The sequence below is a fragment of the Grampus griseus genome (genome assembly GCF_964374135.1).
Source record: "Grampus griseus genome assembly, chromosome: X".
In the NCBI taxonomy this organism is placed as follows: Eukaryota; Metazoa; Chordata; class Mammalia; order Artiodactyla; family Delphinidae; genus Grampus; species Grampus griseus.
Window position 1 is genome coordinate 60,962,112 of NC_138999.1, and position 17,127 is coordinate 60,979,238.

Genomic DNA, 17,127 nt, shown 5'->3' on the forward strand with positions numbered 1-17,127 from the left:
AAATTTACAAAACAAAGTTGGAAACAAAAACTCCCTTTTTGACTTCTCTCACCTTAAGCCTGAATGCTTCATGCTCCCAAAGAATCCAATTATGGGAACAAATTACCTTATACTCAGTTTTGCTTTAAAATACAATAAACAGGTTATATTCTCAAGTTTTATTAAGTTGCTTATACAAACGTAAAGTCATGAGCATGACTTCAGAATCTGAGCTTTTTATGTCAAGTGCTTTAACTAAGCAGTCTAAGGCTTCCTGTATTTTTCCACACTCTTTCAGTTCTTTTCCACGCAAGACAAGAGTCTCATAGTCGTCTGCAGCCTCCAGTGCCTCATCCTGGGGAGAGTCAACCAACTGTCCACCAGACAAAGGCTCAGGGTCACCAGGAAAGGTCTCCTGAGCCAGAGCACCAGGCTTAGGTGTACTTAACCAGCTAGACTTATTTTCTGAAGACAGTGTTTCTCTGGAAGGATCTTCTTCTGTATGCTCTGGGGCTTCACCACTGCTTTCCTCCGCTCCTTCCTCCAGGTAATCTTCAGCAACCTTTGCTTCACTGCTATTGTCAAGTCTTTCCTCCATATCCTCCACATGGTCTAAAACCACATTAATAAGAGACCTCCTAGAAGCCAGGGATCTTCTAGAGTTTATAGACTTATTTAAACTATCAGATATTTTAGGTGAAAAGAACCTTCCAGGTGGACTGATGTCATTTTTGGGAGTTGAGGCATCAAATTGTTTTACAGATAAAAACGGGAAGGGAGATGTGTTGAATGGGTTTGTGCCTGAAGTATCTGTAATAAAAGTATCATGTTCAACTTCATCGTCTGAATCGATACATCTAGCTTTTCTTCTGACTTTCACATTAACTACTACTTCTTCTGGCTCATCATCTTTCTCAGAAAGATCCACACTGAGACATGCTTTGCTATGCACAGACTCTGCTCTGGAATTAGCTGCAGAGCCACACAAGCTATTTTCTTTCTCCACATGCTCCAAAGACTGACTGGAAAAATTTTGTCCATTGTCTGCAGAATCTTCCAAGAAAAGATTGAAGTCACATGCATACTGTGCTGAAGATGCTAAAGGTTCCTCTTCCAACTTGGCCTCATTCACTTGAGCATCCTGTAGTGCACTGTGGGCTGCTGCTAAGTCATCATCAGCTATCTTAATAACAGATACATTTGATTCTGGCCTTTGATATTCCTTTATTTCGGGATTAGCAGGCCAGGGATTGCAGTGATGTAAAATCTCATCCTCCTCTAGTTGATCTAGATTTGGCCCAAGATCAGCTCTGACTGACTTGCTAGGTAAAAAATTGAAACTTCCCTGAGGGCTTTCTTGCTGTGCCTCCCGCATAGGCCCCTCTTGCGATGCCTCTTTTTGGAGAGCCATTCCTGATACAGAGTCAGTCCAAATCTCTTCTACATCTTCACACCCCTTGGGTAAAGTAGCTACAAAATCAGCATCAAATGTACTTGCACACGGGTGCCTACCATCTTGTGGGATGGTAACGTTCATCTTTCTCCTGGCGAGATCTTGTTTTTCACTCTCTTCGGGCAGATCCTCAATGATTACACTTGCCATTTGGTGACTGATTTCTTCTTCCTGGGTGTGGTAAGTTGGTAGAAGAGGTGAAGGCCGAGGCTGTGGTTTATTTAATTCATGGCATTTCTTCTTTGTTTGAGAAAGAAATACAGGTTCTCTCAGCCGTATCCCCTCATTTCCAGCTTTTTGTCTTTCCATTAAGAACTCTGTATTTTGAGACTCGGATTCAACAAGGAATTGAGCTTTCTGAACCCTTTGCTGAATATAGTGAGAGTCTTCGATCACATCAAGCTCTTCTTTAACAGATAGGTCATGTGTGTACATCAAATCATGGTCTGAGATTCCAGCTATCCTCAAAGAGTGCAGGAAGTCAATATGTTCATCTAGTTTCTTATCAGATCTCCTCTGAGCAGCATGCAAAGACTGAAGCTGCATCTGGGTTGCAGAGTTCTGAAAATCCTCAATTGTAAAGAGCTCTCTCAATTCTTGTTTACTAAAATATCGGAAAGGGTTCTTCTTATCACCAGTAGTTTGTCTTATTAATGAGTCCTTGAAAACCTGTCTTCTGTATATTTTTTCCTCTACAGTTCCACAAGTGATTAGCCTATAAACTACAACATTTTCTTTTTGTCCAATTCGGTAAACTCTATCCACAGCTTGAGCATCAGTTGCAGGATTCCAGCTAGGGTCAAAGATGACCACTCTACTTGCTGCGGTTAGTGTTAAGCCAACACCACCTACTTGAGTGGTAAGCAGAAAAACAGAGTAATCTTTATTTTTCTGGAATAAGCTAATTCTTTTTTCTCGTTCCACAAGATGAGTAACTGTTCCATCGATTCTCAATATCTTAAAGTGCCTATTCTTTAACAGGCGTTCGATGATGTTTAGAATTCGTCTTGACTGGCAAAACACCAGAGTTTGATGCCCTTCGTCTCGCAGTCTGTTAAGCAGGTCCATTAGAAATATCATTTTTCCAGATTCTTCCATCAGTGCATCATCACTTATTTGATCAATATGGTCCACATCTGAGGAATCTTCCCCTTCAATTTCATCTTGAACAGAGAATTTGACAGCTCCTAGATTCAGCAAACCACAAGCCCGTGCAGATAGCAGCCTAGGATGATCACAGAGCTTCTTTAAGACACCTAGCTCAGCCAAAGGTGAGCGTGTCTCCATTAACAACTCCTTGATATGATCTAGAGACACAAATTTCCTGTATATTTCTTCCTGTAAAGGTACAAGACGTATCCAAATAATTAAATCATTTTTTCTGGAAAGGGAAGGCATTTCACATATGACACCAACATCTGGACTCTTTTCACTAAGCTGGACCTCTGGGTTGCTTGACTTTTTCTTCTGTACCTCTTCTTTAGTCCTCCTAAGAAAATAGGGCTTTATGATTGCCATTAAGTTTTCAGATATTTTAAATCCCAAGGCTTTTTCCCCTGGGGTAGCATCCTTCTCTCTTGCTCTAGTAATAGGATTTTCGTACTCCATTTTAAAAGTTTTTAATGTTCCTAGCAGGGACCCTTGACAAGCAAAATCAAACAGGGACCACAGTTCTTGTAAATTATTCTGGATCGGGGTTCCTGTGAGGAGGATGCGATTACTGGCAGGAATTGCACGAGCACATATTGCTGACTTGGTAGATGAGGTTTTTATTTTATGTGCTTCATCAAGGATGACATAGTCCCACACAAACTCTTGGCCATTCAAGCTGGAAAGTTGCTGCCAATTATTGATTAACATTTGGTATGTGGTGATAATGACACCATTCCTTTGCTGAATCCGACTGAGGTTTCTGGTACGTTCATCCTTGCTAGGACCGTGAAAGGTTTTGACTCTCATTCCTGGGGTCCACTTGACAAATTCTTTTAGCCACGTGCTGATGAGACTGGTTGGCATGATCAGTAGCACATGGTTCACAAGTGAAGCATCAAACATACCAGAAAGGAAAGCGATGATTTGAACAGTCTTTCCTAATCCCATATCATCTGCCAGAATACCACCTCTCCTTCCATCCCTATACAGGCTATAGAGGAAAGCTACACCTTCCTTCTGGTACTCAAATAGTTGGTTGTGCAGTTCTCGATAGAGCAGCAGGCCAGAGTTGCACACATCCGTGAATTCATCATCTCCATGTTCTGCCAACTCCTCCAAGGCTTCCTGTAGTTTTTGGATTCTGCTCATCACCTTTTCATTGGGAAAAATGTCCTTTGCCAAATTGAAAAGTTTAAGTGCTTCTTCCAGATCTCCATTCTTAGTTGCTGCTTTGGCCTCTTTCACGTATCTGTAAAAAAAAAAAAAAAAAGTTTAAAAAAAGATATATATAGAGAGAGATTGATAGGTAGAAGATTAGAAAGAAAGGAAACGGATTGAACATTTAGTCTAAGAACACTTTAGAGTCCATTTTGGAATCCAAGCCACAGTTGAGCTTTCAATATCCTCAATTCAGGATGGGAAAGATGAGCACAGAAGATGCCAATGAAAGCTGGCACCACTTAAGAAGACACAAATATCCACCAGACACTGCCAGTAACAACTTCACGCATTAGTTGTAGGAAATGTATGTGGAAAGGTTATTGCACATACAGTAACAAACCAACCAACCTATATTGTGGGAGCATCGAAACAGGAAGATACATGGGCACTTCTCGGACCTTATTTTTCTGGACCTCTATTCACACTATTGATTACTCTCTCCTTACAATTCCCTCCTTCCACCAGATTCCTGTAGATTCCACCTGGTTTCCTCCCCCATCGCTAGCCCTTTCTTCTCTGTGTCCTTCTTAGGCTCCTATTCTTCCTCCGCAAGGGCTCAGTCCTGGGCCCTCTTCTCACTCCTTTTACTCTTTCCTCATCATCTCCCAGAGGTTCCACTCCCACCTATGTGCTCATAACTCCTAAAGCACTTTCTCCAACCCAGGGCTTGCCCTCAAGCTCTAGTCTAGACCCATATTCCAATTACCTTCTGGACATCTCCACTTGAAAGTTTCACATGCACCTCCAATTCAATTAATCCCAAATTAAACTTATTATTTCCCCTCTTAAAACGTGCTTCTCGGGACTTCCCTGGTGGTCCAGTGGCTAAGACTTTGTGCTCCCAATGCAGGGGGTCCGGGTTCGATCCCTGGTTGGGGAACTAGATCCCACATGGATACCACAACTAAGAGTCTGCATGCTGCAACCAAGAAGGCTGCATGCCACAACTAAGATCCTGTGTGCCACAACTGGGACCTGGTGCAGCATGCATGAATGCATAAATAAATAAACATGCTTCCCCATTTGTGTGGTAATAAATGACACTACCATCCACTTAGCCATATAAGCTAGAAATAGAAAGATCATCCTTGATCTCCAAACCAGATATGAGTCATCCTTGACTTCTCCCTCTTTTTAACCACCTCACCCCTTAGCCAACAGTCCCCCAAGCCCTACTAACTTTATTTTCCAAATATAACCTGTGTCAAAACAGAAATATAGATCAATGGAACAGGATAGAAAGCTCAGAGATAAACCCACACACATATGGTCACCTTATCTTTGATAAAGGAGGCAAGAATATACAATGGAGAAAAGACAGTCTCTTCAGTAAGTGGTGCTGGGAAAACTGGACAACTACATGTAAAAGAATGAAATTAGAACACTCCCTAACACTGTACACAAAAATAAAATAGATTAAAGACTTAACTATAAGGCCAGACACTATAAAACTCTTAGAGGAAAACATAGGCAGAACACTCCATAACATAAATCACAGCAAGATCCTTTCTGACCCACTTCCTAGAGAAATGGAAATAAAAACAAAAATAAATGGGACCTGATGAAACTTAAAAGCTTTTGCACAGCAAAGGAAACTAAAAACAAGATGAAAAGACAGCCCTCAGAATGGGAGAAAATATTTGCAAATGAAGCAACTGACAAAGGATTAATCTCCAAAATATACAAGCAGCTCATGCAGCTCAATATCAAAAAAACAAGCAACCCAATCCAAAAATGGGCCGAAGACCTAAATAGACATTTCTCCAAAGAAGATATACAGATTGCCAACAAACACATGAAAGGATGCTCAACATCACTAGTCATTAGAGAAATGCAAATCAAAACTACAGTGAGGTATTACCTCACACCAGTCAGAATGGCCATCATCAAAAAATCTACAAACAATAAATGCTGGAGAGGGTGTGGAGAAAAGGGAAGCCTCTTGTAATGTTGGTGGGAATGTAAATTGATACAGCCACTATGGAGAACAGTATGGAGGTTCCTTAAAAAACTAAAAATAGAACTACCATATGACCCAGCAATCCCGCTACTGGGCATATACCCTGAGAAAACCATAATTCAAAAAGAGTCATGTACCACAATGTTCACTGCAGCTCTATTTACAATAGCCAGGACATGGAAGCAAACTAAGTATCCATTGACAGATGAATGGATAAAGAAGATGTGGCAGGGCTTCCCTGGTGGCGCAGTAGTTGAGAGTCCACCTGCCGATGCAGGGGACACAGGTTCGTGCCCCGGTCCAGGAAGATCCCACATGCCGAGGAGCGGCTAGGCCCGTGAGCCATGGCTGCTGAGCCTGCGCGTCCGGAGCCTGTGCTCCGCAACGGGAGAGGCCACAACAGTGAGAGGCCCGCGTACCGCAAAAAAAAAAAAAAAAAAAAAAGATGTGGCACATATATACAATGGAATATTACTCAGCCATAAAAAGAAATGAGATTGAGTTACGTGTAGCAAGGTGGATGGACCTAGAGACTGTCATACAGAGTGAAGTAAGTCAGAGAAAAATAAATACCATATGCTAACACATATATATGGAATCCAAAAAAGAAAAAAAAAATGGTTCTGAAGAACCTAGGGGCAGGACAGGAATAAAGATGCAAACATAGAGAATGGACTTGAGGACACGGGGAGGGGGAAGGGTAAGCTGGGACGAAGTGAGAGAGTGGCATGGACATATATATACTACCAAATGTAAAACAGATAGCTAGTGGGAAGCAGCTGCATCGCAAAGGGAGATCAGCTCGGTACTTTGTGTCCACCTAGAGGGGTGGGAGGGAGATGCAAGAGGGAGTAGATATGGGGATGTATGTATATGTATAGCTGATTCACTTTGTTATACAGCAGAAACTAACACACCAGTGTAAAGCAATTATACTCCAATAAAGATGTTAAAAAACAAACAAACAAAAACAAATATAACCTGTGTCTTTCTCTCCCATCTCTACTACTACTGTGGTCCAAGTCACCATCATCTCTGGATTGGATAACTGCAACTTCCTACTCACTGGTCTCCCTACATCCACTCTTGGCCCCTCCAATACATTCTCTACATAGCAGCCAGTGATATTGTCTTAAAACATAAAAGAAATCGTCACTCTTCTGCTTAAAATTCTTCAGTGGTTTACAGTTGATAAGATTTTGAAAGGGTGCCATAACAATTCACTGAGAAAAGGATAGTCTTTTCAACTAAATACCCATGTGCAAAAGAATGAAAGTAGTCCCCAACCTCACACCATACACAAAAATTAATTCAAAATGAATCAAAGACCTAAATATAAGCGCTAAAACTATAAAACTCTTAGAAGAAAATATAAGTATAAATCTCCATGACCTTGGATTTGGCAATGGTTTCTTAGATATGATGCCAAACACACAAGCAACCAAAGGGAAAAATAAATTAGGCTTCATAAAAGCTAAAAACTTGGGGACTTCCCTGGTGGTCCAGTGGATAGGACTCCACGCTCCCAATGCAGGGGACCCGGGTTGATCCCTGGTCGGGGAACTAGATCCCACATGCATGCCACAACTGAAGAGCCTGCATGCCACAACTAAGACCTGGTACAGCCAAATAAATAAATAAATATTTTTTAAAAAACAGCTAAAAGCTTTTGTGCTTCAAAGGATACCATGAAGAAAGTGAAAAGACAACCCAAGGAATGAGAGAAAATACTTGCAAATCTTGTACCTGGATAAAGGATTTGTACCTAGAATATATAAAGAACTCTAAGAACTCAATAATTAAAAGACAAATAGGGACTTCTCTGGTGGTCCAGTGGCCAGGACTCAGTGCTTTCAGTGCTGTGGCCCCGAGTTCGATCCCTGGTCAGGGAACTAGGATCCCACAAGCTGCGCAGCATGGCCAAAAAAAAAAAGAGACAAATAACCCAATTAAGGTGGTCAAAGGATCTGACTAGACATTTCTCCAAAGAAGATATACAAATAGCCAATAACCATATGAAAAGATGCTCAACATCATTAGTCATCAGGGGAAATGCAAACCAAAATCACAATGATACCACTTCATGCCCATTAGGATGGCTAGAATCAAACAGAGAGAAAATACCAAGTGTTGAGAGCAATGTGGAAAAACTGGAACTCTATAACACTATTGGTAGGAAGGTAAAATGGTGCAGCTGCTTTGGAAATTAGTCTGTTGGTTCCTCAAAAAGTTACACATAGAGTTACCATGTGATTTAGGAATTCTACTCCCAGGTACATACTCAAGAGAAATGAAAACATTTGATCACAGAAAATCTTGTACATGAATGTTCATAGCAGTATTATATTATTCACAAAGCCAAAAGGGGAAATAACACAAATGTCCATCAACTGATGAATAGATTAAAATGTGGTATATCCACACAATGGAATATTATGCAGCCATAAAAAGGAATGAAATACTGATTCACGCTACAGCATGAATCAGTCGTGGAAACATTTAGCTGCATGAAATAATAAGCCAGTCACTCACAGATGCAGAACACACTAGTGGTTACCAGTGGGGAGAGGGATGGGGGAGGGACAATATAGGGGTAGGGGATTAAAAGGTACAAACTATTAGGTATAAAATAAGCTACAATGATATATTGTACAACACAGGGAATATAGCCAATATTTTATAATAACTATAAATGGAGTATAACCTTTGAAAATTGTGAATCACTATATCATACATCTGTAATTTACATATTGTATATCAACTATACATCCAAAAGAAAAAGCCAGTCACGAAAGGCCACACATTTTATGATTCCATTTATATGAAATGTCCAGAACACACAAATTCACAGAAAAAGTAGATTAGTAGTTGCCAGGGGCTGGGGGTGCTGGGGGATTCATGGACTTGGGGGTGGTACGTATGATGGCTACAGGGTAAGGAATTTCTTTCAGGGTGATAAAAATGTTCTAAAACTAACTGTGGTGATGGGTGCACAACTCTGTGAATATACTAAAAATTATTAAATTGTATATTATAAATCAGTGAAATGTATGGTATGAGAATGATACCTCAACAAAGCTGTTAACAACAACAAAAAAAATCTTGGGACTTCCCTGGTGGCGCAGTGCTTAAGAATCCGCCTGCCAATGCAGGGGACACGGATTCGATCCCTGGTCCGGGAAGATCCCACATGCCACAGAGCAACTAACCCCGTGCGCCACAACTACTGAGCCTGCACTCTACAACCCACGAGCCACAACTACTGAGCCTACGCACCGCAACTGCTGAAGCCTGTGTGCTCTAGGGCCTGTGCTCCGCAACAAGAGAAGCCACCACTATGAGAAGCCCGAGCACCACAGCGAAAAGTAGCCACCGCTCGCCACAACTAGAGAAAGCCCATACACAGCAAGACCCAAAGCAGCCAAAAAAAAAAAAAAATCTTCAGTGGTTTCCTATGGCCTACAGAATGAAGTTTAAGCTCCTTAGCTTGGCATTCCAAGCCCTGACTGATACAGCCAGGAACTGCTGACCTCCCTGCCTTAACTTCTGCCACCTCCTGCCTCAAACATTTTATTTTAACCCCTTATGCCCGTTATACAGTGTTATGACCTCTAAAGCGTAAGCTCACCCCATCTTTTCTGGAGTACACTCCTCTCCTTTCACCAACCTTACCTCAATGAACTCATTCTTTTTTTTAAATTAATCTATTTATTGATTTATTTATTGATTTATTTATGGCTGCATTGGGGTTTTTTTAATATCTTTATTGGAGTATAATTGCTTTACAATGGTGTGCTAGTTTCTGCTTCATAACAAAGTGAATCAGTCACATACACACATATGTTCCCATATCCCTTCCCCCTCACATGTCCCTCCCTCCCACCCTCCCTATCCCACCCCTCTAGGTGGTCACAAAGCACCGAGCTGATCTCCCCGTGCTATGCGGCTGCTTCCCACTAGCTATCTATTTTACATTTGGTAGTGTATATATGTCCATGCCACTCTCTCACTTTGTCACAGCTTACCCTTCCCCCGCCCATATCCTCAATTCCATTCTCTAGTAGGTCTGTGTTTTTATTCCTGTCTTAGCCTGGGTTCTTCATGACATTTTTTTTTCTTAGATTCCATATATATATGTGTTAGCATATGGTATTTGTCTTTCTCTTTCTGACTTACTTCACTCTGTATGACAGACTCTAGGTCCATCCACCTCACTACAAATAACTCAATTTCGTTTCTTTTTATGGCTAATATTCCATTATATACATGTGCCACATCTTCTTTATCCATTCATCCGATGATGGACACGTAGGTTGTATCCATCTCCTGGCTATTGTATCTTTGATATCTTTGATAAAGGAGGCAAGAATATACAGTGGAGAAAAGGTAGCCTCTTCAATAAGTCGTGCTGGGAAAACTGGACAGCTACACGTAAACTAATGAAATTAGAACACTCCCTAACACCATACACAAAAATAAACTCAAAATGGATTAGAGACCTAAATGTAAGACCAGACACTATAAAACTCTTAGAGGAAAACACAGGAAGAACACTCTTTGACATAAATCACAGCAAAATCTTTTTTGATCCACCTCCTAGAGTAATGGAAATAAAAACAAAAATAAACAAATGGGACCTAATGAAACTTAAAGGCTTTTGCAAAGCAAAGGAAACTACATACAAAAAGATGAAAAGACAACGCTCAGAATGGGAGAAAATATTTGCAAATGAATCAATGGACAAAGGATTAATCTCCAAAATATATAAACAGCTCACGCAGCTCAATATTAAAAAAACAAACAACCCAATCAAAAACTGGGCAGAAGACCTAAATAGACATTTCTCCAAAGAAGACATACAGATGGCCAAGATGCACATGAAAAGCTGCTCAACATCACTAATTATTAGAGAAATGCAAATCAAAACTACAATGAGGTATCACCTCACACCAGTTGGAATGGGCATCATCAGAAAATCTACAAACAACAAATGCTGGAGAGGGTGTGGAGAAAAGGGAACCCTCTTGCACTGTTGGTGGGAATGTAAATTGATACAGCCACTATGGAGAACAGTATGGAGCTTCCTTAAAAAACTAAAAATAGAATTACCATATGACCCAGCAATCCCACTACTGGGCATATACCCAGAGAAAACTATAATTCAAAAAGACACATGCACCCCAATGCTCACTGCAGCACTATTTACAATAGCCAGCTCATGGAAGCAACTTAAATGCCCACTGACAGATGAATGGATAAAGAAGATGTGGTACATATATACAGTGGAATATTACTCAGCCATAAAAAAGAACGAAACTGGGTCATTTGTAGAGACGTGGATGGATCTAGAGACTGTCATACAGAGTGAAGTAAGCCAGAAAGAGAAAAACAAATATTGTATATTAACGCATATATGTGGAACCTAGAAAAACAGTACAGATGAACCGGTTTGCAGGGCAGAAAGAGAGACAGATGTAGAGAACAAACGTATGGACACCAAAGTGGGGGGAAGTGGCAGGGGCAGGGTGTGGTGGTGGTGGGATGAATTGGGAGATTAGGATTGACATATATACACTAATATGTATAAAATAGATAACTAATAAGAACCTGCTGTATAAAAAGTAAAATAAAATTCAAAAAAAAATTTATAAGATGAGCCTGGAGCATCTTGTACTGTCAGAAAGTAAGGAAGTGCTCAAAACAAACAAAAAAAACAAACAACACACCACAATGATGGGAGTATGTCAAAGAGACACAGGAGCCAAATGAAAGAGCTCCCAATGGTCATAGCTCGAAGAATTTGAGCAACAAAATAAAGTAGTACTGGATTATAACCCAAAGTATAAAATAAATATCCATGAGTCCATACTAATATAAATGAGTGAATAAATACATATAGGAGATAAGACAAATCTCCCATACAGAAGAATTTCAAATAATTTATGTAGATACTCCACCCTCAAGAAGATGGAGCATAATTCCTGCTCCTTAGCTGTGGAGTGCATGTAGTAACATCCTTACAAAGAGTACAGTATGGAAAGGTGCAGTGGGGGAAAGAGTAACTTTAAAGTGAAGAAACTGGGAATTCCCTGGTGGTCCAGTGGTTAGGATTCCAGCTTCCACTGCAGGGGGCATGGTTCGATCCCACAAGCCATGCAGTGCAGCCAAAAAAAAAAAAACCCACCAAAAACCAAAAAAAATAAAATAAACTGAAGAAACCTGGCAAACAGTACCCCAGCCAGGTGATTACAGTCAACATCAACAGTGATAAGTCATGTGGGTAGTACGTACCCTTGGTACGATTTAATGAGAAGGGTACTTTACCTCTGTAGTCTTCCCCCCAACCCTGCCCCAAACCAAAAACCCCAGTCTAATCATGAGAAAATACATTGACAAATCCCAGCTGGGGGAACAGTCTACAAACTGCCTGATCAGTACTCTTTAAAACGGTCAAGGTCATCAAAAACACGGCAAGTCTAAGAAACTGTCACAGGCAAGAAGAACCTAAAGAGACAGATGACTAAATGTAATGTGGTGTCTTAGATAGGATGCTGGAACAGAAAAAGGACATTAGGTAAAAACTAAGGAAATCCAAATAAAGTATGGATTTAGTTAATAATAATGTATCAGTATTGATTTATTAACTGTAATTAATGTACCAAACGAATGTAAGATGTTAACAATAGGGGAAACTAGGTGTGGGGTATATGGGAACTCTCTGTACTATTTTTGTGATATTCCTGTAAATCTAAAACTACTCTAAAATTAAAAGTTTGTTTAAAAAAATTATCCATTTGTGTATCTGCCTGCTTGTGTACTGCCTGTGAACTCCTTGATAACAGGGGTAGGGATCAGGTCTTAGAGCAGACACTCATTAAAGTCAGGTGACTGAGGGCTTCCCTGGTGGTGCAGTGGTTGAGAGTCCGCCTGCCAATGCAGGGGACATGGGCTCGTGCCCCGGTCCGGGAAGATCCCACATGCCACGGAGCGGCTAGGCCCGTGAGCCATGGCCGCAGAGCCTGCACGTCTGGAGCCTGTGCTCCGCAACAGTAGACACCACAATAGTGAGAGGCCCACGTACAGCAAAAAAAAAAAAAAAAAAAAAAAGTCAGGTGAATGAAAAGATGAAGAAACGAAGAAAAGAGCCCACTGGCTACAAAACTCTGCCATTCCTACCCTGGCAGGTTAGCTGCCCACCTCCCCTACTCTGGTGGGCTTTAGAATTAAGCTACATTCCCCGTTACTCGATCTCGAACGTGATGCCATAGTGGTGACCACTAGGCTCCTCTACCTGAGAGCCAGACCCTGAACCCATTCAGTGTTCTCCCTTTCGTCCTGGCCCTTCCCACCCCCAGGGTGTCTTCACCTGGATAACTGGTCTTCTGCCTTGGTCTATGTCATTTTTTATTACTGTTAGATTGTCTCCAAGTTCCCAAACCGGTCATCTACCCAGTATCCTGAACCCCTATGAGGCCTGGGCTTCTAACTTCAGCCAGGCCTCCTCCCCAGAGAGAAAAGTGCTGCCCCTGAACCCTAGTTTTTGGCCAGAGTCCCCATAATCATGCACCAACCTCTAAAATGGCAACTGCCTGCCTAGACTTCTTACCACCAGCCCAAGAATCATACTACTGAGTTCTTTCTACCCATCCTCTGGAACTCCCACATTTGTCAACCTTCTGCCTGAACCACAACTGGAATTTTCAGTATTCGTTGGACACCACCACTTTCTGGCTGGGTCAAACCCCCCTGCTGTCAGCCAAACTACCTTCCCAGTCCCTGGAACACTCTAGTTAGCAGATCTAATACTGCATCTCAGCTCTTCCCCTCCACCCTGTCTTCTCCAACAACAAAGTTGGACCTAGGATGGTATTCTTTCCCTATAATGGAATCGGAGGAAAAAAATGAAATCTGCTTTTTATAGCACTGCTCTGGATATCTCGTTATTTACAAGACTACAATGCTTTCTGTTAATACAGTTTGATTTAGCCACTTACCCTTCAATCCTGGGCTTGGAAGGAAAACATGTCATTTTTACTACCACTGCAATCACGTGTCCATCTATAATGCATAGGATCCCTAATGATCTGCAGAACTCAGCTAATACTTCATGGGCTCAAATACTTTTTCCAAAATTTAATAGTTTTAAAAAGATGCTTACATGTTAAAGAACTATTCAGATGCAAAACTGTCAACCCAAAAGAGAGTTTTAATTCCATAGCAAGGGACAACAAAACAAAAACCTTTACATTTTAATGATTGTACCCTAAATTACATGCCTAGAATATGGTTCCCTTTAAGGAACGCTTTAAAGGACATATGGAAAGACTGTATACAAACAACTCCTGGAGGAAAAAGACACAACCATTAAACATAGGCTACAAGTCCTGTACCTGCAAAGCTACCCTTGCATTGGCAGAACTGCCCAGCGGCTAATTCCCTGGGTCCTAACCCATCCTAAAGATCTTTGCCTTAAGAAATCCTGCCCAAGTGGCCATTTAAAACCATCTCTGCCCAAAAGTACTTTCTGTTTCCCCGGATGCAAAAATCTTCAACCACAGCCAACTAACATCTCAACAATCCCATCCCATCTTCCACCTTTCCATTCCTTGCCTGATACCTTGCGAAGCATTTCCTCTCCACAGAGGGAATGCCAGGCTTAGATGCTGCAAAGTTTTCCTACCAGGAGAAACCAATTAGCCATGCTATACCTATATGCCAGAAAGCTAAGCCCTGCTAAACAAAGCAGTGTTTGCAAATCAGCAGCTGAAAAGACACAAGCTTAAACTGCAGAGCCAGGCACTAGGTTTTCCCTAATCTGGAGGGCCCTTTGGAACATTCCCTATGATGTTCTTCTGGAATGTGACAAGACAGGGGACTAAATGCAAAGACCCCAACCCAATAAAACTTTATCAGCTTCACTTGCAAAGCAACCAGAAGTTGCTCTTTTCTAACCTGACCACCAGCCACAGGGCCTCTGGTAGTGGTATAGGAGCCTGGTCTTGCTAATCTCAGTCCATGTGAGTAGTTATCGCTGTCCTTCCTACAAGAACTCAGTTCCCATAACCTATAATGGAAAAGAATCTAATTCAGATATATATATCTGAATCATCTTGCTGTACACCTGAAACTAACACAACATTGTAAATCAACTATATTTCAATAATTTTGTGTGTGTGTGTGGTACGCGGGCCTCTCACTGTTGTGACCTCTCCCATTGCAGAGCACAGGCTCCAGACGCACAGGCTCAGAGGCCATGGCTCACGAGCCCAGCTGCTCCGCGGCATGTAGGATATTACCGGACCGGGGCACGAACCAGTGTCCCCTGCATCGGCAGGTGGACTCTCAACCACTGCGCCACCAGGGAAGCCCAATAAAAATTTTTTAAAAAGAACTCAGTTCCCCTATTCTGATCCAGCCCCCTCATAAGGAGCTCACTGACACATCTCTATGTATCCAGTCCCCTTCTCAAGACGCATGTGGATACATCATACACAATTGGTTAAGTCTTTTGATTCTCAATCAAAATCAATAAAACACGTGTGGCTGACATAAAAACTGCAGATGGGGACTTCCCTGGTAGCGCAGTGGTTAAGACTCCACACTTCCAATGCAGGGGGCTCGGGTTCGTTCCCTGGTCAGGGAACTACATCCCACATGCATGCCGCAACTAAGAGTTTGCATGCCACAACTAAGGAGCCTGCGTGCCGTGACTAAGGAGCCAGTGAGTCACAGCTAAGGAGCCTGTGAGCCAAAACTAATGAGCCCACCTACCTCAACTAAGGAGCCCACATGCTGCAACTAAGGAGCCGGCTAGCCGCAACTAAGGAGCCCACGAGCCACAACTAAGGAGCCCACCTGCCACAACTAAGACCTGGCACAAACAAACAAATAAATAAATAAATATTAAAAAAAAACACTGCAGATGACCTGAATGCCAGTATTGGAAACTGGTCCATCAAAACCTGGATCACTAGGACTTCCCTGGTGGTAGAGTGGTTAAGAATCTGCCTGCCGGGCTTCCCTGGTGGCGCAGTGGTTGAGAGTCCGCCTGCCGATGCAGGGGACGCGGGTTCATGCCCCGGTCCGGGAAGATCCCACATGCCGCGGAGCAGCTGGGCCCGTGAGCCATGGCTGCTGAGCCTGCGCGTCCGGAGCCTGTGCTCCGCAACGGGAGAGGCCACAACAGTGAGAGGCCCACATACCGCAAAAAAAAAAAAAAAAAAAGAATCTGCCTGCCAATGCAGGGGACACGGGTTCGAGCCCTGGTCCAGGAAGATCCCACATGCCACAGAGCAACTAAGCCTGTGCACTACAACTACTGAGCCTGCGCTCTAGAGCCTGCATGCTGCAACTACTGAGCCTGCGTGCTGCAACTACTGAAGCCCACACGCCTAGGCCCATGTTCCACAAGAGAAGCCACCGCAATGAGAAGCCCGTGCACCGCAACGAAGAGTAGCCCCCGCTCACCACAACTAGAGAAAGCCCGCGTGCAGCAATGAAGACCCAACGCAACCAAAACACACACACACACACACCCCTGCATCACAGAACTAGACTGGGAAGATGGCCACCTTTTGGCCTTACTTCCAGGGGTGATCATTTTAACCAAAGTGGAAAATAATTTATAATAATAACTTATAAATACAAACTTATTATTAAATAGCAACCTCTGGGATAAATTAGAAGAGAATATGGTCCACATTTCAGTCAAATAGCAAGTATTACTAACTATTTAATAGTTAGCTTTCCCCTGCTTAGCCCCATTTGTGAGATGGACATCTAAGAATAAAAAACAAATGAACAAAGCTTCCCTGGTGGCGCAGTGGTTGAGAGTCCACCTGCCGATGCAGGGGACACGGGTTCGTGCCCCAGTCTGGGAAGATCCCACATGCCGCGGAGCGGCTGGGCCCGTAAGCCATGGCCGCTGAGCCTGCGCGTCCGGAGCCTGTGCTCCACGGGGGGGGGCAGGGCCACAACGGTGAGAGGCCCGCGTACCACAAACAAACAAACAAACAAACAAAACCCCCCTACACTGCTTTATTCTTTAAAAAAAAATTTTTTTTTAATTTATTTATTTTTGGCTGCATTGGGTCTTCGTTGCCGTCAACTCTTCATTGCAGTGCATGGGCTTCTCACTGCAGTGGCTTCTCTTCTTGCAGCATATGGGCTCTAGGACCACGGGCTTCAGTAGTTGTGTCACGTGGGCCCAGTAGTTGTGGCTCATGGGCTCTAGAGCACAGGCTCAGTAGTTGTGGCCCACGGGCTTAGTTGCTCCACAGCACGTGGGATCTTCCCAGACCAAGGATCGAACCCATGTCCCCTGCATTGGCAGGCAGATTCTTAACCACTGCGCCACCAGGGA

General features: G+C 42.6%; 1 protein-coding gene across 1 annotated transcript in view; it reads right to left on the minus strand.

Moving 5' to 3' along the window:
* Window positions 1-151: 151 nt before the first annotated feature.
* The window catches only part of ERCC6L (ERCC excision repair 6 like, spindle assembly checkpoint helicase), a gene marked incomplete at its 3' end in the record, with an annotated part of 50,234 nt that continues 33,258 nt past the window's right edge, over window positions 152-17,127 (minus strand). The window contains exon 2 of the mRNA XM_082681044.1: window positions 152-3,833. Coding sequence (XP_082537170.1) covers window positions 152-3,833 — 3,682 coding nt within the window. The remainder of the gene's footprint in view (window positions 3,834-17,127) is intronic.